This window comes from Otolemur garnettii, unplaced genomic scaffold (genome assembly GCF_000181295.1).
Source record: "Otolemur garnettii isolate 467f Iridium unplaced genomic scaffold, OtoGar3 scaffold00002, whole genome shotgun sequence".
Lineage (NCBI taxonomy): Eukaryota > Metazoa > Chordata > Mammalia > Primates > Galagidae > Otolemur > Otolemur garnettii.
Genome location: NW_003852397.1, coordinates 24,865,474 through 24,889,092, shown reverse-complemented (window position 1 = coordinate 24,889,092; position 23,619 = coordinate 24,865,474). Strand labels below are relative to the sequence as shown.

Here is a 23,619-nt window from a genome sequence, read left to right as displayed (position 1 = left end):
AGCAGCCAGTCCTGATGACACTTTGATCCTGGACTTTCAGCCTCAGAACTGAGGGGAAATAAGTTCCTATTCTTTGAATAACCCATTTTGTTATCACAGTCCCAGCAAACTAATACTATGTCCCAGACAGGCCACAGGCCTTAGAGACTGAGCTGGAAGCAGCTAGACCATGGTTCAGATTTCTGGGATTTCCCAGAGGAAAAAATGAAGTTTTAAAAAAATTTCCAATATCATAAAAGCCCAAGGGAAATGTAAAAAATACAGTCTAAGTAAATTGCAGTTTTCATTGCTTTTAGGTAGACTCTTAGTAAATCAATGTAGTAACATCAGCTATCTCATACTTACCCGAAACTTTAATAATAGATGTTTTTGATTAATTTAAAATGGGAAAATTACTTATCATTTCATAAAACTGATTTGTTTGATAAATAAAAAACTCAGGCTTTTCCATGAAGAGAAAGTTAAGCAGAAACCACTGCTTTTAATCCCTCAATTCCTTTATGTGGATCATCCAAGACTCATGCTGCTTAATCCTCTTCAAATTTCTAGAGCTCTTTCAGGGGTGAACAGAGCAAATTACACGGCTTTAGTCATTTTTTCCATCAGGGGTGTGGGAAGCCACTGTTTTCAAATGTGGGCGTGCCACTGACATTTGCTGGATGCTGTCTGTATTTCATTATTTTTCTGGGAGTCAATGAAATTTTAAATATCTCATGATAACAAAATACGAAAACAGTCTAATCGAACTGGTGAAGGACCCAGCTCTTTACCTAACAGAAGCAAGACTAAAAAGCCAAGCTATTCAGTATATGTAGTAGGCTATTGAGCGCCATCAAAAGACTGGATATGAAAGTTTGGCAAATAGTACTTTAAATAGAACTGCACATTTTATTTAAAAAATAACAGCAAAGGTGTGAAGAACACAAACTTCCATTAATCATAGAAGTTTATTAAATGCCTTATAGTAAAATATTGAGCCCTAATGCTATTATAACACACAGGCTGGATGTTCTAAGAATTAACACAGTGCCTCCACTAAGGAAGCTTGTGATACAAACTCAGGTGGAAGGGAGGGAGCTACACAGCCAGATGGACCCTCCTCCTGCTTTTCCTTTGCAGCTGCAAAACTGGCGTTCAGAAATATTTAGGCATGGGGGAAAACCTGTAAAGTTTCCTGAGCATTCCATTAAACAATTCTTAAAATTACAGTTCCTTAATGGAAAACACGAAACTTTTCTGATGGAAACATCCAGTTTAATATTTATTATCTTCAGGAACTGAGGACCACAATCCTAAAAATGTAAAGTCTTTGGAGTTATCATTTCCAGCACAAGGTAAATTTCAAGGCAATTTATCAAGGCCTAAATTTTCTTGAACCACCAAGGATGTGAAGATAAAAAGAAAAGTCAAGGTTAGCTGATTGTTTTCCAAATACCAGATCTACAAAATATTGGCGGAAGGTAAGTATGTGAAAATGAATGGATATTGGATGGTAACAGATGGCTAAAAAAAGGTACTGAGACTAGTTAGCATTAACTAGCAATGTATCGTCATTCATTAGTCAACAATTTCTTCATGTATACAATTATTTCAAGATAGGATTCCTACAAACTATATTTATTGGTTCATGATTTCTTCAAGTAAGAGTGCAAAGAAATTTTGATTCTTATTATCTAAAGGTATAGCGAATAGCATTTTGACTCTTATCCCTAAGAATATCTGGCATTCTCAGCCCTGGCTCTTGAATATATTGTTTCTTGATAAAATATCACTAAAACAGAACTGATGTGGCAAAAAATATATACTACCTACAGTATAGATAGTATAGTATAGATACCTATAGTAAAGATTCACAACCAACTTAGCTAATTCATATTATTGAGCTCACATAGAATCTAGATCTTTTTCCTCTTAAAAAATGTAACCAATACAAGTGCAGTTATTCAGAAAATCACATGCTACAGTTTGCACTGATAGTCATTTATAAATACATATTGACTACTGGGCCTGAATTTGATACTTCTAGTTCACACTTTACCTAAGTTTTCTCAGGTAAAGAAAACTTTACCTAAGTTTTCCACGTTGGACACCTCATCCTATGAATCTGACAATCAAAGAAAGAACTGAAAAGTGAAGAAAAGGAGTTTTAATTTGGATGCAAGCATTTTGTATTCATATTAATAAAAGAGATCATGCTTTCAAAGGAATGGAAAAATAAAATCATTTGTGATAATACAAAGTACTGCAGTCATAAGTCACCCAAGCATATAACCATCTCCATTACAGAACTAAGCAGCCAGTTCTAATAAACTACGAACCATTGGGTTAAAAAGGCTCACAGCCAATGCTTTAAGAAGGAAACACTGGTGAAAAGAGTTTTAAAATGAATATCCTTGTAAAATGATAGGCTTTATAAACATCAAAACCTTGTTTCAGAAGTTCCCCGCTTTAAGTTATTACTCAAAAACTCATCATGTTCAAAACTCAAATTATTATGAGATCTGGAAATCATAAGAAGCTTCTCCTTATTGGTAAAGTCTTTTTTGACTGCCACTTGTGGCACAAGCAACCTGTCCATTGGGTCCTCTTTGTTCTCTAGTTTCATGTATCCTTTGCTGTTGTTTCGATCCAACCGAGGCCAGCTTGGATGCTTCCGTTGTTCTGCCTGAACAGTGAGGGTGGAGGGACCCCGGTCTAAATCTAAGGATTTGGAGTGTGATGAGAGCAAATGCAATGATGTGTTGGACCCAAACTGTCTTCTAGCAGCTCCAGGAGACAACAGTTGTCCAGGCCCAGGTCCAAGGGCCATAGAGGACTTGTACTGACTTGACAAGGACTCCCCAATGGAATTATTCCTTGGGAGCACCATGCTACCTGGCTGGCAGGATTCCCTGGTGTTGGGCAAAGGGACCACAAGGGAATCCATTGACAAATTCCGTGACCTGCTTCTGAGGTTATCAGCATCCTCGGTGATGTTGTCTATACTGGGTTCATCAATAACACAGTTATTAAGTTTGATCACAGGCAGTGTAAAAGCACTGATAGACGATGACACAATTGACTTGGTTTCACATTTCTTAGGGCCGCTGGCTTTATCATCGGTTGTCTTGGAAGGAGGGGGATAGAGGCCAAAGACAGAAGCAGAGCTATCAGAGAGCAAAGGGGGCATAAGATGCCCTAAACTCTTACTTTCATTCAGCATAAGTTCATCTTCCTCCACAGAGCTGTCCATCCGAAAACTGCTCCGAAAACCTGAGAAAGAGGCAATGGTGTTTGCTGCCAGTCTTGAAGCACAGGAGCCCCCATTCTGTTTCACTTCTGTTTCCCCCACCAAGCCAGTGTACATGCCATTCATTTGCTTCTGCTCTTTGACTCTCAGCATGTGGATGTCAATGACTGTGGAGTAGATATCCCGCATGTGTATGATTTTGGTTTCTTTGTCACGATTTTCATGAAGAATGGCATTGGCACAAATGAAAATGAAAATGCCGATCCCCATTGTGAAGGGGCCAAGCATTTTCATCTTATCAGAATGCAAATGCTGCTCAAAGAAGCGGACCACCACCCCACCCTGGCTCCCAATGACCTGAGTTTCGTTTGTTGACAATGTTGTTTCAGCATCAATAAAATGCTCTTTTTGGGGCCAATATCCAAGGACGGCCATTGCAATTCCTACAATGGAGATGAGCACTCCTAAAATGAGGAAGAAGCCAGACGGGGAATAAAGCCGGATTTTGCCACGAACAATTACAACATCAGCCCGGGGCCGACGCCGGACTGGTTTCCTCTCTTGGGCAGCGGGAGATGGGCTGAGGTTGACATGCTGCTGTGATCTGGCAGAGTCTTGCCTTTTCAAGGCAGCCAGGCCAGTTATCACTCCACCAGTTGCTATCATAGCTTGGCCTTTTGTTCTGAAAAGAAAGGAAAGAGAAGATGATCTAAAAATGTTCCTGGGGTATGCTTATCAATTGAATTCCAAATTTGCTTACACATAATTTTTGTTGCTGTTAGTTTCCAATGATGAAATGAGGTGGAAGAATGTCTTTGCAATTGATGTAGTTTTGGTAAAAGTTTTATGAACTTTATGAAACATTATGAAATGTGAGCTTAAGGTATATTTTATTTAGATAATTTTATCACTTATTATATAAAACAGTCTCCGGGTCAGAAGACTTTCTCCTCTCTCTCTCTCTCTCACACACACACACATATCATTATCTGTTATTATTATTATTAAATCATAGCTGTGTACATTAATGCACTTATAGGATACAATGTGCTGGTTTTATATAGTATTTGAAATACTTTCAACTGGTTAACATAGCCATCACCTCACTTTCTTAATTATTGTGTTAAGACATTTATACTCTATGCTTAGTAGATTTGACACGTACCCTTGTAAAATGCACCATAGGTGTGGTCCCACCAATTACCCTCCCTCCACTTTTAAGTAATGGAAAAATCTAGAATACTTAGTAGGTCAAAAACAAACAGACCCCAGAGTAACAAAGAGAATACATTCCAGCAATTCATGCTTCTAAGACTAATCTTGTTAAAGTCACCAATAAATTCTTAACCACCACATTTAATTTCCCGCTCTCAATGTGATTCTTCCTTACCTCTCTCTTTCCATGGATGGTATTGGCCCCTCCCTGTCGATACTCTCTCTTCCCTGGTTTTCTATGAAGCTAAGTCCTCCTGGTTCTGCCCTGACCTTGCTGACGACTTCATTAGTCTCACCCCAAAGCAGACCATACCTCCCTAGAGCCCTTGGCCATCTTCTCTTCTATCTTCCCCCTGGGCATTCATAGCCATTCCTCCATCTCCCACAATTTCCTTTATGCTAGTGAATCCCAAGTCTTTACTTCAGGTAGTATCCTGAGTTTTAATTTCATATTTCCAACTGCCTGCTGGGAACATACACACCTTCATGCCCTGACAGCACCACGTCACTTTCCTTCCACTACAGACCAGCCGAACCACTTCACTCCTCTGACTTAGTTACAAACTCCTCCCTTTCTCTTATCTTCCAATCGGGTTCTAAATCTTAGAAATTTTTACAACAAGACCTCTCTCTATTTCACCCGTGTTCCAACCCTACTCTCTCCCAGCCCCATGTAGCTTTTATTAACTCTTACTAGGCCATTATACAACCTCTCAACTGGTCTTCCCAACTCCAATTTCTCTTCCTTTACAATCAAACTTACCTGCAGAGAGCAGATAAACTGTCCTAAAAAACAGCTCTGAAGTTGTTTAAAGAGACGAATAATAGATAAACAGTTCCCACGACCTACCAAAGTTAAATCTGGGAATCCAGACCATGCAGCATAACTTTATAACTTTTCCTCTAACTTTTCCCTTTACTTTTCATAAAACTAAAAACCTAACAAATGTTCCCTATCTCTCATTAATATTCCAGGCTGCACTTCAAGTTTCTGAGACTTTAAGAATGTGTCAGCTGTCCAGAAATCTTGCCCCACCCCACCCCAGTCTTCATATCCTGACATCTGGCTGCTCATCAAAGCTCAGATTCCACTTCCTTTATAAAGCCTCCCAGGACCGACGTACCACATCCCAGGCCAGTGCTCATTTCTCAAAGCACTTTATCCAGCTTTCCCTGGCACCTAATAGTATTACAATAGCCTAGTTCTTCCATTTCAGGTGGTCAGACATCAAATTTAATTCATAATGTCATTACCAAAAACGTTCACACTATAGTACCTTCCGTACACAGCACAAATACATATAAGTATTTGCTAAAATGCTAAATAGGGGAGTGACTCGGTCCTCCAGATTTGCGGGATAGCCATGACATTATCATACTAACTTTTCTAGCTAAAAATAAGGACAAACAAAACTGATACCCAAACAAAAAACAACATTTTGTGAGTTGGTAAAATATCCTTTTTGATTTGTAATAAATAGTTCTCAAGCTGCCAAATCTGGCTGGTAGGAAAACAGGAGATATTTTAAGAACAGGGCATCGCATCTCGTCTTGCAGCATTAAGCCCTCCTTTTGCATTTCTATTTATGATTTCTGAATTGTGTTTAAACACCAGAGTTGTGGATGGTATCTGCAAATTTAGCAAGCTGGTGAGTAAACCAGCCTTCAGTGAAATTATAACTAGGATCAAAATAGTTTAAAGTTGGAAGAACAAACTAAATGGTAACCTGTAGCTCTAGACTTTGAAATTTATCAGAGTGCACACACTACAGCTCAGAACTTCTCCCAAGCCCTGGGTAAAGCAAAGCTTAGTGTCAACTTACATTTTCTTGAACCAAAAACAGTTCCAAATCTTTGAGTCAAATGCTTAGATTAGATAGCAACCATCTAACCCAGTTATTTCCATATGGCAGGCTAGGGATTTAGTCTGAAATCCTGCTGAATAGAATAGAAACAAGGGCAAGTGCCTTTCATTCGGTTTAAAAGCAACCAGAGTGCATTCCATTCCATACAGGCTCCTTCCTCCCCCACTTTTTAAAACCTCTTCTACTGACACTGCCATGTTCTATTCTAAGGTTAATAGAAGAAGGGGCTAGAAGGGGAAAATATGTATTTTAAGAAGGATATATGAATGGAAGGGTGAAAAAGAGAGATGAATGGCTGGGTTTCTATGTGAGTGTGTGGAGTAAGCAGGTTAGACTAGACAGGAAGAAAACAATAAGGGTAGCTTAAGAGTGTGAACATTATTATAGAAAATGAAAGGAGATAAAAACTTCTAGAGTCATTCAGAAATAAAGACTAGCATGGTGATAAGCATGGGGAAGGAAGAATCATACAGATTCCTTAGCTGATCCACCTTGGTCAGTCCCACACAGGGCAGCAAGACTCTCAAGGAGAAGCAAGACCAGGGGCTGGTGCCAATGTCCTCCTTTATTTCAGTTCAAGGCAATTTGACACTATGTGAGCCTTTGCTGTTATGCCTCAGGGACCCAAACTCAACCCTGGGTGGGGGAAGCAAAGGTGAGCAACTCAGTCCCTGCTTCCAAGAGCTCAAAAGCTAAAGAAGGAGCTAATATATCTACATAAAGCAGAATGAGGGGACTCCTAGCATGGAAGTTTCCATTAAGGAAGGACATTTCCAACAGGCTTCCTGCAGGAGAGAGAACATTGATCACAGTCAGAAACCAAATTAGCAGCAGTGCAGGAAAAGAAGCAGGCTGGGAACAGGAGCCTGGCCCGCCTTCACACGCAGCTCAGCACACGGGAGGTGAGCCAGGTAAGAGAAGAGGGCCAGGCCTCGGAAGGTGGCAAAGGACATTTCTAAATGCTTGAACTTTACACTTTACACCATGGAGGTGGAGTTAGACACAAATACTGTTGTCATTATTTTAGGAAAATTAACCTCAAGTAGTAGATGGAAGCAGTAAAAAGGGGCTGATACTGGGACGCAACATGAGGATGCTACAGGCAGTGTCACGACAGGAGACCTAGAGAAGCTGGAAAACCTGGCGCGAGGGAATCCACTGGCTTCTGCATCTTCCAACTGCAAAGCCAAATGGTCCAAAGTGAAGTGTTCGGTCTATGTCAAAACAGCCCAAATCTGCTCTCCTATTGATGCTGCCAAGCCTATCTCCTCCATTCTATGCTTTTGATCACTATTATTTTGGGTTTTTTGTTTGTGTTATTTTGTAGTGTGGGGATATAGAGACCCTATGAACCAGTGTCCATATAGTAATGTATTGTACCACTCACGTAAGTTTAAACAATAATAGTGATAATAGCTCTATAAGGAGACTACAAAACATTGATGAAAGAAACTGTAGATATATAAACAAATGGAAAAGCATCCCATGCTCTTGGACTGATAGAATCAATATTGTTAAAATGTACTTGCTGCCCAAAGTGATTGACAGAGTCAATGCAATTCCACTTAAAATACCACCATCATACTTTGAGGAACTTAAAAAAATAGTTCTTCAATTCATGTGGAACCAGAACAAAAACCCAAATAGCCAATGCAATTCTACAAAATAAAAACAAATCTGGAGGCATCACATTACCAGACTTCTGATTATACTACAAGTCCACAGTGATCGAAACAGCATGGTCTTGGCATAAAAATAGAGACATAGATCTATGAAACAGACTTGAGAACCTAGAGATGAAAATAGCCTCATGTCATCATCTGATCTTCAATAAACCAAACAAAAACATACACTGGGAAAAAGAATCTTTATTTAATAAATGGTGTTGGAAAAACTGATTAGCCACAGGTAAAAGTCTGAAACTGGACCTGCACCTCTTAACAGTTACAAAAATTAATTCATAATGGATAAAATGTTTAAATCTAAGACATAAAATGATAAAAACTCTAGAAGAAAGTGTCGCAGAAATTCTTTATGATATTGGCCTCAGCAAAAATTTAGGAAGACACCAATGGCAAAACTATAAAAATAAATAAGTGGGATCTGATCCAGTTAAAAAGCTTCTGCACAGCTAAGAACACAATCAATGAAGCAAATCGACAGCCTTTAGAGTGAGGGAAGATATTTTCATGTTATGAATCTGACAAAGGGCTAATAACCAGAATATACAAATAACTCAAACAAATCAACAAGAAAAGAATGAACAACCCTATTAATCACTGGGCAAGAGACATGAACTGAATCTTTTCCCAAGAGGTCAAACAAATGGCCAACAAACACATGAAAAATGCTCATCATTCCTAATCGTCAGAGAAATGCAAATCAAAACCACCCTGAGATATCACCTCACCCCAGTGACAATGGCTCGCATCACAAAATCCCAAAGCTGTAGACGCTGGTGGGGGTGCAAAGACAGGAAAAGCTTATGCACTGTTGGTAAAATTGCCAACTAATACAGCCCTTTTGGAAAGAAGTATAGAGAAACACAAAGAGCTAAAATTAGACCTTCCATTTGATCCCACAATTCCATTACTAAGTATCTACCCAGAAGACAAAAAATCATTTTACCATAAGGACATTTGTACTCAAATGTTCATAGCAGCTTATTTCACAATTGCAAAGATGTGAAAACAACCCAAGTAGCTATCAACTCATGAATGGATTAATAAACTGTAGTATATGTATACCACGGAATACTATTCAGCCATAAAAAGAGATGGAGACTATGTATCTTTGTATTTACCTGGAAGGATCTGGAGAACATTCTCCTAAAGTACCCCATAATAAAAAAGTAAGAATCTCATGTACTCAATACTATGTTGAAACTAGTAGATTGATAACTATAGGCCCACATGAGAGAGAAACACAAATTCAAGAAGGGGAGAAGTGGGAGGGGTTCATGAGTTCCCACCTAACATACAATGTAGGGGTATATGGCACACTTCCTGGGCAAAGGACTCAACTAGAACTAGGACTTTACCTTACAAACAATGTAACCTAATTGTATGTACTCTGATATTAATCATAAATAAAATAAAATAACTAAATAAAAAAGAATTATACAAGGGGTGGTGCCTGTGGCTCAAGGAGTAGGGAGTAGGTTCAAACTGCCCCTAGCCAAAAAAAAAAAAAAGAATTATACAAGGTATCCATGTCCCCCTGCCTAGCAGAGTGCCCGGCATGTAATAAATGCCCAGGCATATGGGAACTAGAGAGTGCCATAAGGGTTATATAACGTGGAAATCTGCTGACTGTGAACTGACTTGATTCCTATGATTGAAATGTGCTTAGGACACAAGAGTAATAAAAATTGGTCTCTCATTTCAAGGAGTATGAAATCTACTGGGAAGGCACTCAAGGTGAACATTTCAAATGGGATAATTGCTAGGGTAGAGCTATGGGAGCCTTGGAAAAGCTCTTCTGCACTATCTGGAGGAATCAGGAGAGGCTTCCAGGAAGCAATGGCAGAAAATAGGGGCTCAGCATGGGGAAGGAGTATCAGAGCAGACGCATCCTAGTTTATCCTTGCTCCTGTTTCACAAGGGCCCTTGCCCCGTGGTTTTCACCATCTCGCCAGATGATGCATTCCTATCACTTTAAATATATTTGATACTGCCTTATTTATATGTTTGAATTTTTATCCTTATCTGGAGGTTTAAAAATTCACCAGAATGTGGGACTATCTGCCCAAAGGAAGTAAAAATTAATCTATGCCTCTAGGACCAAACAAAAACATTATATAAAAACCCCATGTGGTATCCACAAATGTGACAGATGGAAATATTTTCTGTTCAAGCTAGAACAGTTTTAGGATTCTCTTCCCAGTTGAGACATTTTAAACTTTTAGAATAGGATTTTTAATCTATACTTTTACCAGAGTTTGAAAGAGAAAATTCTTCTGGGTGGCTAATACCCTAATCAAATGAAGTTTTAAAAATAAGAATAGAAGTCATCTTTGAATTAAAACCATAATGGTTTTGCATACAGACATTGAAATGAAGAGACACAAAAAGTCCATGTCTGTGATCGATTACTTGATAACCATGCTACTTTGGACAAGTTATTTTAAACTTTTCTTATCTCAGTTCTACCACTGGTAAAATGGAAAAAGACTTCTTTAAAATATAGTTTATGGTGCGCTGGAGGGCTTGAATACATAGCACTCAATACCTACATTAGAACAATTAATCAACCTCTTGGAATCTCAGATTCTCCATCTGTAAAATGGGTATAGTAACGGTACCCATAGAAAAGTTGTGACCCAAAGGAGATAATGCATAACACAGAGTGTCTGGCAATGAAGGTCTACATTAGTGACATCTGCTGTGTCAGATTCTAAGGTGTTTTTAAGCATAAAATAAAGTTATATACAAAAGATTATTGCTGTGTTGATTATACTTTCTCAATAAACAATAGCTATTCTTAATTCTCCATTGCTCATATCTTTCTTTCACTGCTCAGCTAGGCAAATCAAAAATATATTTAACATATTAAGTTAAATAATTAACGATTACTCACTCTATATGGGGAGGTAGTCATGATGGTAAGTTTCTACTGGGACTTAGATCAAAAACTATCCGAATGATATCTATGTCTTTTAGTGGCAGAAGCATTAATAAATTGGTAGTTGCAACAAACAATTGAGTTTGTGTAAGGGAGACAGGAGGTACAGAAATCATGTCTTTCACTTTAATTCCTTCTATGTATTCCAATATAGAGGTTTATCTGGTGACCAACAGCATAGCAATAATAAAAACAAGGTAGGAAAACCCAGCCCACTTCATCTGATGTTTTTAGTTATCTCAATGATGCCATTGGATCAAACGCATGAGTAATCTGACCAATTCTGCAAACACCATTCTGTTTCCATTGGGACACACGGGCATAAAACAGACCGAAAATGACAGGGGGATATGGGAACTAGAGATTGCCATAAGGGTTACATAACGTGGAAATCTGTAAACTTTATTTTGTGGCAAGAAATTTAAGCTACGATTTTATGTAGATTCTGAAAATCTTTGTTAGTCTTCCGTGGAGAGAACGCTTTCTTAATATTCAGTATATGCTTGCTCTACATTCATGTTAATTCTAGAACTAAAAGGAAATACAGGATGTTTAGATAATTAGCAGAATGAGACTCAAGGCACTGTATACATATAAAACATCACGCCATGGTCAAGTACATCCTGACAATGCAGAAAATGCTAGAAAAGGAGAATGCCCTTGGAAATCTGTATGTGTTCTGTTAATAATGCCTTCAAAACTTGCCAGCCTGACGAACTTAAAATATGGGCCCATACTAATTATAAGCTGTGTGGCAATGACACAGAACAACTGCTCTCCGAGGACTTAAAGCCAGAAGCCTATAGAACACAGAAATCTCCGGGAGGCCAAATAACAGATCCATAACGAGCTGAGGAAATGCCCTGCCGAGACCCTGCGGGAGGCATTTTCCCAGGGAACCAAAGAAATCAGAAGCCTATTTCTCCCAAAGTGGAAATATGCTTTCCGCCCTGCATCCCAACTATTTCAAATCTGGACAAGCTCCCGCAGTCCCTGTCACACTCATCATTCACTGCATTTCCTGACAGGAAGGACACTTGACACTCGTGTAAAAAAGCTACCGCTAAAAAAGTCACCCATGTACCAAAGGGCAGGACATTAGCTAAGAGCTCCTGGATAAAGACCCGAAACATTTAAAATCACAAATTTTTTCTTTTCTTTTTTTCTCTTAACATTTTTTTTTTTTATTAAATCGTAACTATGTACATTAATGCCTTTATGGGGTACAATATGCTGATTTTATATACAATTAGGAATGCTTACATCAAACTGGTTAACACACCCCTAGAGAACACACATAATAACTTCACGTAGAGGAACACTGACCACCTTCCTGGAGATGCCTTGGGATAGTGAGACTCTTACAAAGTATTAATATCCTTGATAGTAATTTTAAATGCTTATAAAATCCCAAACACAATATTAGCATTTTATAAAACATTAAGGAGAATGGAAATCAGTAGAAATTTAAATTCTAGCTGCTATACTTATTATCAACTATCCTGCGTAAGCCCACCATTTTTGCGAGTAACACAGCCACATCTGTTCTGTTAAGGCTACTAAAGGCTTTACGTTCTTGTCTACTGAAAATAAGGAAAAACCCTCACCAGAGCAAAATCACCATCTCAGCAAGGCGCCATTAAGGCATCTCTTCATCTGCAGTAATGTGCTGTACAGTTAATTTCTGGTAAGTTTTTCAATTAATTAAGTAAATTAACTATTTACTTAATAGTAAAGCTTTTTAAAAATCCTATAAAAACATTAGAAAATAGTTCAAATTACATCCTTTTTGCTGAAGAATTTCACATTTTCCCCCCATCAGTAAAATCTAATCAAGATCTTCCTTAAGGCAAGGTAGAAAGAAGGGAGACCTCTTGAGGGACGGCAAGACCAAAGTCCCTGCCACTCTCAAAAAGAATGAATCTGTTAAGCCTGGAAATATAAATGTTGTTTAGCATTTAAGAGACATATTTAATGGGTCTTTTAAGGAACCCCCACTAGTAAAACTAATGGTAAATGTATTGAAAATAAATAAATAAGGAGGAGGATACATGTGACCATTTCTGTTTTCTTCTTTTGCCCTTTCTTCTATTTATACAGGTTAGCAGCAGCAAGGTGCATTGAGGAAAACACAGATGTTTAGATGTCCAGTGTTAAAAACTATTTCTCAGTTAGTGTATTTTCCTCCTATCTAGTTCTAGCTCTTTGGAAACTACTTGTGATAGACAGAATGGTTACGTCTACCCAAAATTTTTATGTTGAAAGTCTATCCCCCAAAGTGATGATGGTGTTTGGAGGTAAGACCTTTGGGAGGTGATTAGAGCCCTCATAAAGGGGGTTAGTTCCCTTATGAAAGAAACCGCAGAGATGGCTCTTGCCCCCTTTAGCATGTGAAGACACAGTGAGTAGATAATGTCGACAGGCCAGGAAGCAGACCCACGCTAAGGTACTGAATCTGAGAGCACCTTAATCTTGGAATCCTCAGCTTCCAGAACTGCGACAAATAAATTCCTGTTGTACATAAGCTATCCAGTATAAGATAGAATACTTTTGTCAGAGCAGCCTACACTAAATAGGACACTCCTCCTGCTCATGGTAAAAAAAAAAACAAAAAAAACAAAACAACAACAACAACAACAACAAAAAACCCTAAGTGCAAGGTAAAGAGGGAGGCTCTCTGACCTCTGGTTTCCCTGCCAGAGGAAGCATGGTGTTAGAATTCTTAAAGCTTTTCCCAGAGAAGGGAGAAGGATATTTTCTCATTCGGTTTTATAGAATTATTTTAGACAAGTTCTTTATGTATTAAGAAAAATGAGTTTTCTGGTAGTGATATGCCCAGCAAATGTTTAATTTGTATTTTTACTTTTTTGGATAATATCTGTTAACATGCAGAAAAACTACAATTGTATATGGTTACCCTTACCAGTATGTCCACTGATGGTTTTGTGGAATCATTAGAAACCCCTTCTGCGGTCTAAGATTACATATAAAAAGTTCTCCCTTATTTTGTTCTAATAATTTTGTGGGTTTTTTTCTTTGCATCTAAATTTCCTGATGCATCTGGAATTACTTTTGGGGTCAGAAACAAAGTAGAAATCTAAATTTTGTCTAAGATAAACCATCTCTCTCTCCTAATTTGAAATGCTACCTTTATTACGTATTAATTTCAGACATGTGTGCTATATACCCATCTTAGTATGTAACTGGGTCAATATTAAGAGTTTCAACTCTCTTTCATTAATCTTTCAATTAATTTCTATGAGTCTTATAATACATATTTGAATATCTGATTAAGATTAGCCTATCTCATCATTCTTCTTTGTCAAAAATTTTTTTATCTATTTTTATACATTTTCTGTTGCACGTGAAATGCAGACCCTGACTTTTTTAAAACCTGGCTAATCATTTTTTATTGTGACCATGCCAGATCTATACGTAAATGGAAGGAAAATTGACATTGTTATATTGCTGCAGCATTTTATCTAAAATAAGTTTTATTTTATGTCATCTTTTTTTAACATACACCCTTCTCGTTTCCTGTTACTTTTTATATCCCGGGCATTTTGTCATTGGGTTTCTATTACATATTACTATGTTTTCTTACACTATCATTTCTGTCTTCAAGGGGTTGTTGTTTAGATGTAAAAAGGCTACTGTCCTTGGTGCACAAATTTTACACTAAATGACTTTGCTAAACCTGCTCACTGTTTAAAAAAAAAGTTTCCAGTTCATTCTCAAGTGCTCTAGAAATACAATTATATCATCTAGATATATTTGTCTTCTTTTCTCCATTTTAAAAATACAATTGCTATGTTCTAACCGTATGCGTATGAGGGTGGCCGTCCCGAGTCCTGAATTTCCTGGGGCACCCGTTGCTGCAGCACTGGAGGCGTATTAATCAATGCCTCTTGGACTGAGTTTTCACCTAGAATTCCAGGGGACAAGATTAATTGAGTCAGAGCTGCAGCTGGAGAGGAAGGGCTCGTCCACCAGGAGAGGAAGACAGAGGGGGTGACAGGAGGCAGCGGGGAAGGGCAAGGAGAAGAAAAGAAAGAGGAAAAGGTGGAGGGAGAGAAAGAACAGGTTGTGTTGGGAGAGAAAATTACAGGTTATTATTAATGACAGTATTAAATATCTGGAAGCACAAAGAACAATGACTATCCATTTTCTTAAATGACCTTACTTCTTTACATCTTTTCTTTTACAAAAAAAAAAAAAAAAAAACATTTATCTAAGGACAGGAATTTTCCTCCTACGGTTTCTGAGATTACTAAATCATTTACCAACTATATTAGCTCAAAGGGAAAAATGGAGAAGAATGATAAATTACAAGAGATGTTGAGAACATCAAAAAGATGGGAAAGAATTCTTAGTGGTAAAAATGAGTTCAAAAGAAGCCGAACATAAGAATAACAGGGATAAAACATGTTTCTAAAAGCCCCGTACATACACACATTGCCACTTTCTGTAAGGTTAGGGGATTTGGGGATCATGCCTGAGGTATTTTTGCCTTCAGATATCTTTAATGCTTTGTAATGGTTTGTGTGACTGATCGTACACTGAGAGAGAGAGAGCAACCCAAGAGAACAGAAAGCAACAGACGTCAGCAATTTATAAAAAAGAAAATGTGAATGTCCAGTTGCCCAATGAAAAGAATCATGAGCAAAGAAATGCAAACGAAGGTAATTCCAAAAGTAAAAAGATAACTTCACTTACTAATTGACAAAAGCCAAAAATCCCGAGAGACTGATTATGTCTACTATTGATTATGTCCACCACCAACCTTATCTGTACGAAAATAAGCTCTAACAGGCTGTCAGTGAGAGGACAAATTCATACTTTTTGTGAGGTTAACGTGAGAATGACTTTCAAAATTTGAAATGACCTTCCCTTTGCCCCCCGCCCCCAACTGCTAATTTCACTTCCAGGAATATGACCTTTAGAAAGACTTCATGAGTATATAGAAAAGCAGGTCTGGGGCTGCTCACGGCACGGTGGTATAGGCAGCCACTTGGAAACAACTGAAACGCCCAGCAACACAATCATGCTGCATCTATATAATGGGATACTGTATGACATTTAAAAGGATTCATATACGTTGATTAGGAAGAAATGTTCACATCAGAGTTTTGAGATTTTGAAGCAGAAATGAAGAATAAGTTCCTGTTTATGGCAAACATACAGAATGGGTTTAGATGTGCACTTAAGTGATAGGGAAGGTGACATCAAACTGTTAGCAGTGCTTAGGCTTAAAAAGTGGCAGTGTTGCTGATCCGTAAGAGAACACTTACTTTAGAGATCACTGTATTGTACCTTTTTGTGAGGAACATGCACTGCTTTTATTTCATTTCCACTTTGGGGCTCTAATGGAATACAATGTTGAAAAGGATGGCGAAGCCTAGAAAATAAGAATAAAAGGAAGATCGATTTGGTACTTACAGGGGCAATTAGATGTTAGCTTAAACAGGTAGGCAAAAATGTAGGACTAGAGAAACTAGAAAATGACCACAATCACTAACAAGACTAAATGAGAAGTTCAGGAAAGAAGGTCTGACTTACGATATTTCATAATCTCGGGGCACAGAAACCAGTTCCGCCTGCTGAGATGACACCTGTATCTATTGGGGTGTAAGGTCACGGGGAGGATGAATTATGAATTGGTATCTGCCTTTACCGAGTTTATAATCTAGAATCTGTTCAAGACTGATGCTGGGCTTTGTGAAGCAATGAGGAGCACTTAATCTTTATCAGCAGCGATGAGCCTTCTCTGTGTCTGGGTCACCCTGACTTACTTAGTCACAGCTCCCTTTTGGCCTCCAAAGGGGGCACAGCTTTCCTTTTCCCCAAAGCTCGGCTGTCACTGAGTTTATGTCCATCTTCATGCCAACCCATCCATGATTTTTGGCTGTCCCAAACTTACATACTGCTTCGGAATGACTGTTCTCAGAAAGGATGAGGCCACAAAGGCTGGACAGAGATTTTTCAGCTTTGTTATGACAGGGAGACAGAATTGTTTCCAGAAAGGGTTCTTCCACTTAACCTGATTTACATTAATCCCCTTCTAAGGTTGATGGAGCAAGATTAAATTTTATTCAGTTTTTGTGCCTTGAAATTAAATCTCCATTCCTCCCCCGACATTTACCCTGTTTCTTCTTTTTTGTGCTGCAGACTCCCCATGAGTCATCCCAGTGGGTGGAAGGTCCAGGGTGGCGGAGAGGTGATTGTCCCTTGCACTCAAGGGTTATCCCATTGGAGGTGTTTTCCTGCTTAATCTCAACCTACAGGAGGAATAATTACATTGGACTTTTCTTTAAGACATTAAAATCCCTGAGGCTTATTTAAAATGAGTTTATGACAAGGGAGAGCAGTCCTATAAAGCACTTCAACCAGAGTCTTAAAAATGCCTTCTTAGATTTCTGCCCATCGAAATCAAATATTAATAGTGTTATAATGAGTTTTTGATATGTATTGGCTTGCTAAACAAACACTTAGCAATTGTTTACATTCTTTGATCCTCATTGATGTCAGCCCCACAGACAGATAACTATCATGCTCGAAGTATCTTCTTTAGATTTGCTGCAGACATATGCAAACCAAAAGATTTCATTTGTAGTCTTTTGGAGATTAATCGAATATTTGTTGGGTGACCCACATATTGGCTCATTAAATCCTCACAACAACTGTGCACAGTAGGTTTTCAACATCCCTTTATATCTACGAACTAAGATGCAAGAGGACGTGTAATTTGTACGTGGTATTTCAGCAGCTCTTCCAGCTCAAGTTCTGACCATACAACTTCTTTAGCTACTACCTGACTTCTGAACTGCTGTGTCTTCAAAACGAAAAGGACATGGAGAATTGAAGTAATTGCTAAGCTTCTTCAGGCTTTAATATCCTTTGCTTTAGTATATTTATAGGGTGTCTGGATTATTTTTGTATTACCTTCTGAATGATGAAGAGGACTCTTTTTTTCTTCCTAAATCTGCATAAGATAATGAAATCAAGTAATTAGATAACTAGCATTCTAATTCTTCCAGAACAATGCTGATAATTGCTTCAAATTTCTAATTCACTTTGGAAGGAGAGAGATCCCCAATTATAATTTCAACCTTCTATGTTCTTCTGTCTGAGGGATCCAAGACTTTCACCTTAAACTCCTGGGGTGTTTAACATTCATTTCTGTATTCAACAGATATTTGTTGAACAGTGGCCACGTGACAGATTCAGTACTGGAATCAGACATCCTCGGTGCTCTTCACTAGACTGAGTGCCCAGAAGCAAAGAAACAAGTGAGCATCCAGCATTCCAGGCACAGTTACCGAAACAGTCACGTGGTACAGAGAAGGACAAAAGGAGATCTTTGGACATAGGATAAAGGAGGAGGAAGTCAATAGGAGAGCTGTTTTCAAAGAAAGGAGGAGTAAAAACCGGGAGGCAGACAGGAATTTCCAGCAAGGATAGAGGGAAGACAAGAGCATGAACTGACTTACATGAATTCACAGTGGATGGGGTTTAGGCCTAAGAAGTGTGACTTTCCATTAGCAATCCCCAAGCAGAGGACAGAACTCAGTGGTGGCATCTTTAGGTTTTACTTAATGGAGGCATCAGTCACCATCATGGCTCCCCCACTCAGCCTTGCCTGCTGACCCTTGGTGATATTGGGATCATCATTCTTCCCATAAACTAAATGAACTATCCACGGCTTAAAAGATCATTTCAGGATTTGTTCAGATTTAAGTGGAATAAAGTTGATTAAATGAGATCAAAGTAAATATTAGTTACATGACGATTTTTTAATAATGATGAACTCCAGAAAAAAAAGGGGGGGGAGGTTTTATCCTGAATCTTTCCCAGGAAAATTGCCAAGAAGTTCACATTATTCATCTAGAGACAGTGGGGGAAAGTATGAAACATGAGAAGGAAGAGTAAGAAAAAATTGGAAGTGAGAAGGGAACTAGGATTTATCGAGCCCCAGCTATTTTTTAGATACTCAATATCTATTATTATACTTAGTCCTCAGAAAAATGAGGGAGAAAAAAAATGTTCTACTTCATTGAGGTCCAGCAAAGATCAATACTTTTCTGAATGTCACACAGCTAAAAGTGGAAGAGCAAAGTTTCGAATCCAGATCTGTTTAACTTAAAGCACATGTGATTTCTCCTTCTTCATAAGGCACATTAACAGAAATAGGATTAGGAGAAGGAAGCCTAAGTGAAGATGTTGAGGGAAAACAGAGATTAGGCAAAGAAAGAAGGACGCATGATTACGAATTCAGAATTCAGTGAGGGAAACATGCTATTTAAAGAAAGAAATTAAACATGTTATTTAAAGAGAAAAATCATATGCATCTCTGAATTGCATAGCGTAGAGCCCTACCTTAACAACTGGCAAACTGTTGGGAGGATAAAATGATTTCAACTTCAACATTTATAGAAATGTCTATAAAAATTATTGAAACTGTATAATAAAATACCTCCAAATAAAAACCCAAACAAACATCACCCAATGCATAGATCAAGTTCAAATATTTCCCCCAAAACAAAAACCCAAGTAACAATGCCAACACATAATCTATTTAGTTTCTTATGTATCCTATGATTTTGAGGCATAATTTCTGATATTTTACCTCTGTATCGTTACAGATTGGACCATCTGTCTCCAAGACTAAGAGGATATTTAAAAAGGACTCCTGTCATCCCAAATTGATTGATAATATTTTTAAACCTAATCAGTGTAAACCCTACAGTGTCCTATGAGAATTCTAATCTAAAGCAATATTAACAATCAACCAAAAGTGTTTTTGTTAGCAATGTTTGTATAAAAGGTTTTTGCTCTTTTTCTAGAGGGTAATTTGGCCACATGAACTTTTTTTCCCTTTCAATTAGTTTAACACAATAATTTTCCTTCTAATTAGAGTACATTCAAGTAAAGAAATACTATGCAATCATTTAGAAAATGCAGGAAAACGTCTAATGACAGGAAGAAATATTCAATAAACGTGTTAATTAACTATAGAAAAATACATTAAGCAATCTCATTTGTTTGAGATCTTTACACACACACACACACACACACAGAGCTGGAGAATAGACATCAAAATGCACAGAGCTGTCTATAGGGTAGTGAAGATTCAGCAACACAAATGTCTCTGTTGTATCCAGTGGATAATGAAGAAAAGAGATACATGTACATAGAGAAAATACCCAGACAAGCTTATTCATTTATTTAATTTTTTCTTTTTTGGCAGTTTTTGGCTGGGGCTGGGTTTGAACCTGCCACCTCCAGCATATGGGGCCGGCGTCCTACTTCTTTGAGTCACAGACGCCGCCCTTATTTATTTATTTTGTTGTTGTTGTTTGGCAATACTTTTTTATTTTACCTTTCAACGGACTTGAAAATATAAGTTTCATGAAAACTTAAGCACAGAATTTCTGTTTCTAAATATGATTTTAATACTAAATACTCAATATAAGAGGTCAGTTAAAATTTGGCCTTTCATTTCTTCAAGGTCACATATGCATCTTTATTTTAAAAGGTAAAATTACTTTGTTGTTGTGTCCAGATCAATTTAAGAGCTACAACAATAAATTTATAGCTTGAAGCAGTCAACTAGATAAAATTCTTTACACAAAGTTACGGACACATTCTTTTTATCTCCCACCAAGACAGCTGATATAACTCCTTTTCAATGATTTCAAAAAGGCCAACTGGCTAACTAGCTAGATACCAGGACTATAATAAAACATTCATGTATGTTTTAAAAATAATTGATTAAAAGGGTGTTTACTACAAAGGAAACCATCCCTTTACTATTTTGACCAAATCATCCTTCTTAAATGCTGGGTGGGCAACTCTCTTGGCTTTCTCTATGAGATTTTCTGGTATCAGAGATTCCCCACATTTAGGAATTCATAATCTGTAACAATCAAAACAACATTTGGGAAGACACATAAAAGACAACACCACTATTATGATATCAGAAGGGCAAATAATCAGGATTATTTCAACAGTTCAAAAGTAACATTAAAAACTACAGTGAATGGGTGGTGCCTGTGGCTCAAGGAGTAGGGTGCTGGCTCCATATAGTGGGGGTGATGGGTTCAAGCCCTGCCCTGGCCAAAACTGCCAAAAAAAAAAAAAAATACTACAGTGAAATATCACCTCATACATATCAAGATGACTATTATCAAAAATACAAAAGATAACAACCACTGGCAAGGATGTGGAGAGAAAGGATTCCTGTATACTGTTGGTCAGATTGTAAATTAATACAGCCATTATTGAAAAAGTATGAAGGTTCCTTAAAAAATCAGAGCTACTATACGATTCATCAATCGTTCTTCTGGTATCTATCTAAAGGAAATGAAGTCATCATCTTGAAGAGATCCCTGCACCTCCATGTTCACTGAAGCATCATTCACAACAGCCAAAATACAGAATCGACCTCAATGTCTGTTGACACATGAATACAGAAAATGTGATATCTGTGTGTGTGTGTGTGTGTGTATATATATATATGCACACCTTGTGAGATATTATTCATTAAAAAGAAGAAAATCTTGCCATTTGTGATAACATAGATGAACTTGGGGGACATCATGTTAAATGAAATGAACCTGACACAGAAAGAAAAATATTGCCTGATTTCACTTTTACGTGACTCTAAAAATGTCAATTCAGAGAAGCAGGGAGTAGAATGATAGTCAAAGGGCACCAAGTTTTAGTTACATAGGATAAATAAATTCTACAGATCTAATGTACAGGAAGGGATTATGGTTAACAATAAATACTGTGTTATAAATATTTGAGATTGCTAAAAGTAGATTCAATGTTCTTACCATACACACAAAGTTAATTATGTGAAGAATGGCTTTGCTAATTGGGTTGACTGTAGTAATTTACTACATATATGGACATGAAAACATCATTCTGTGCACCTTAAATATATACATTTCCTATTAAAAACAAGCAAAAAAGAAAAAAACTGAGCAAAACCACTACCTGAAAAGAAATGAGCATCAGGAAGTCTTGGGAAGTGAGGAGGGAGGAGAGAGGAGAGTTCAGAGGGAGTAATGCTGCCAAGCACTGTCCTCAGGCCAGCAACACTGGTGCAATGTGGGAGCTGGTCAGAAATGCAAAACTCATGGGTCCACTTCCCCCATCTGAATCAGAAACCCTGAGCCGCAGGTCCAGCAAACTGTTTTCATAACCCTTCCAGGTGAATCAGATACCTACTGACGTCTGAGAAGTTGGAAGGATTTCCAGCACAGGTCCAACCTCTACTTGGATGAAACAGAAGGCGAGGGGACCACTGACTGCATTTCTTCTAAAACAGGAAAGATTCTTTTCAGGAGGTGGAAGGAGGCGGGGAAAGGAATGAGTAATATGGCTTGAGACAAGAGTGTGCTGCTGTAGTGTCAGACAGACTTCTCGTCACTCCCCCATGGTCAAGGCCTGGCTGTGAGGAGGGTAGAAGAAGTGAGTAGGAAGGAAGACGATATTCAGAGGGTTTCAGAGGCCTAGCTCTGAGAAAAGTCCCCATGTTCTGCCTATGCCAAGAATTCCTGTAAATGGGAACAATGCTTCCTTGTGGTACCTTCATTCAGTTCTTCGTTCACTGTTTTTGAAGACCACAGTACAGTCATCTCTGGGCATGGATGACACAGGCTAACAAATGACAGAATCTTCACTCCAGAGGAGTTCACAGGGCAAAAAATACATTTAAGATGAAAATGGCAACTGAAGTAACGCACTCAACGACGTCTATGGTAAAATGTAGTCAACCAACCATTCATCCATCCATCAATTAATCAATCACAATGATGGATTCTATTCTGTTAAGAAGGAAAAAGAGGACGATGAAATAGTCCTCTTTTCCTACCAGAAAAAAGGATGAAAAAGGAAGGAAGACTCTTAAAACCAAGAAAACTTAATTTTTCTTGAACTTCTTTGACCTGCTTACTTTCAACCTTGAAGAAAGCACAAAATTCATAAGCCATAAGCAGAGTGTTTGCGACACCTGGATTACCATGGGTTTTCAGCTTACTACTGTGCAAAGGAACATGAAAGACAGGTCCGTACACTCCAAAGTAGCAAACTTAGATCCCTACAAGTGAAATGTGTAAGTCTGATTCTTTTTGTTCTTTGGCAGCTTATAAATCACAAATTTCTCATCTGGATATAAAATAATAACCAGCTACTATTATACCCAAGTCATATGCACCCCTCAACCATTTCATTATGTTGTGCCTGTGTGGTATGCCAAACATTTCCATCATGTAAGGTTAGAAGTTACACAGCCCTGTATTTTTTTTTTCTAAACACAGGCTTTACTTCATAAGCTTCATATTCTGAAGTGACACTACAAGCAACAAGCTAAAATAAGCTCCACATCATAGTTATTAATAAACTTTATAACCAACATAAGTCAAAACAATCCCTAACATTTGCTTAGTTCTTGTAAGATATCTGGCACTGTGCTTTGTGTTTTACATTCCCTAACTTAGTTCTCTCAGAAATCCTAGTAAGGCCAGGTAGCAGGCATCATTGCTGTTCACCAAAATTCTATAGTTCTCCTTCTGGGCCTATCAGTCCATTGTGTTGGATTGTAATTTCCTATTCTGAGGAAATTAGGTATAGAGAAGTGACTTGCTTTGTTAAGTGAAATGTGAGTAGAGGGACATGTAT

At 38.0% G+C, this 23,619-nt stretch overlaps 1 protein-coding gene across 2 annotated transcripts in view; it reads right to left on the bottom strand.

Moving 5' to 3' along the window:
• Nucleotides 1–2,126: 2,126 nt before the first annotated feature.
• Nucleotides 2,127–23,619, bottom strand: part of TMEM200A (transmembrane protein 200A) — an 81,463-nt gene continuing 59,970 nt past the window's right edge. The window contains exons 1-2 of one of the 2 annotated variants that reach the window (XM_003781664.3): nucleotides 21,934–22,179; nucleotides 2,127–3,911 (exon numbers count right to left, since the gene is read on the bottom strand). In XM_003781664.3, coding sequence (XP_003781712.1) covers nucleotides 2,420–3,895 — 1,476 coding nt within the window. In that variant the 5' untranslated portion in view covers nucleotides 3,896–3,911; nucleotides 21,934–22,179 and the 3' untranslated portion in view covers nucleotides 2,127–2,419. Of the gene's footprint in view, nucleotides 3,912–21,933; nucleotides 22,180–23,619 lie in introns of those variants that run through there. The other variant, XM_023512848.1, reaches the window with a different exon arrangement.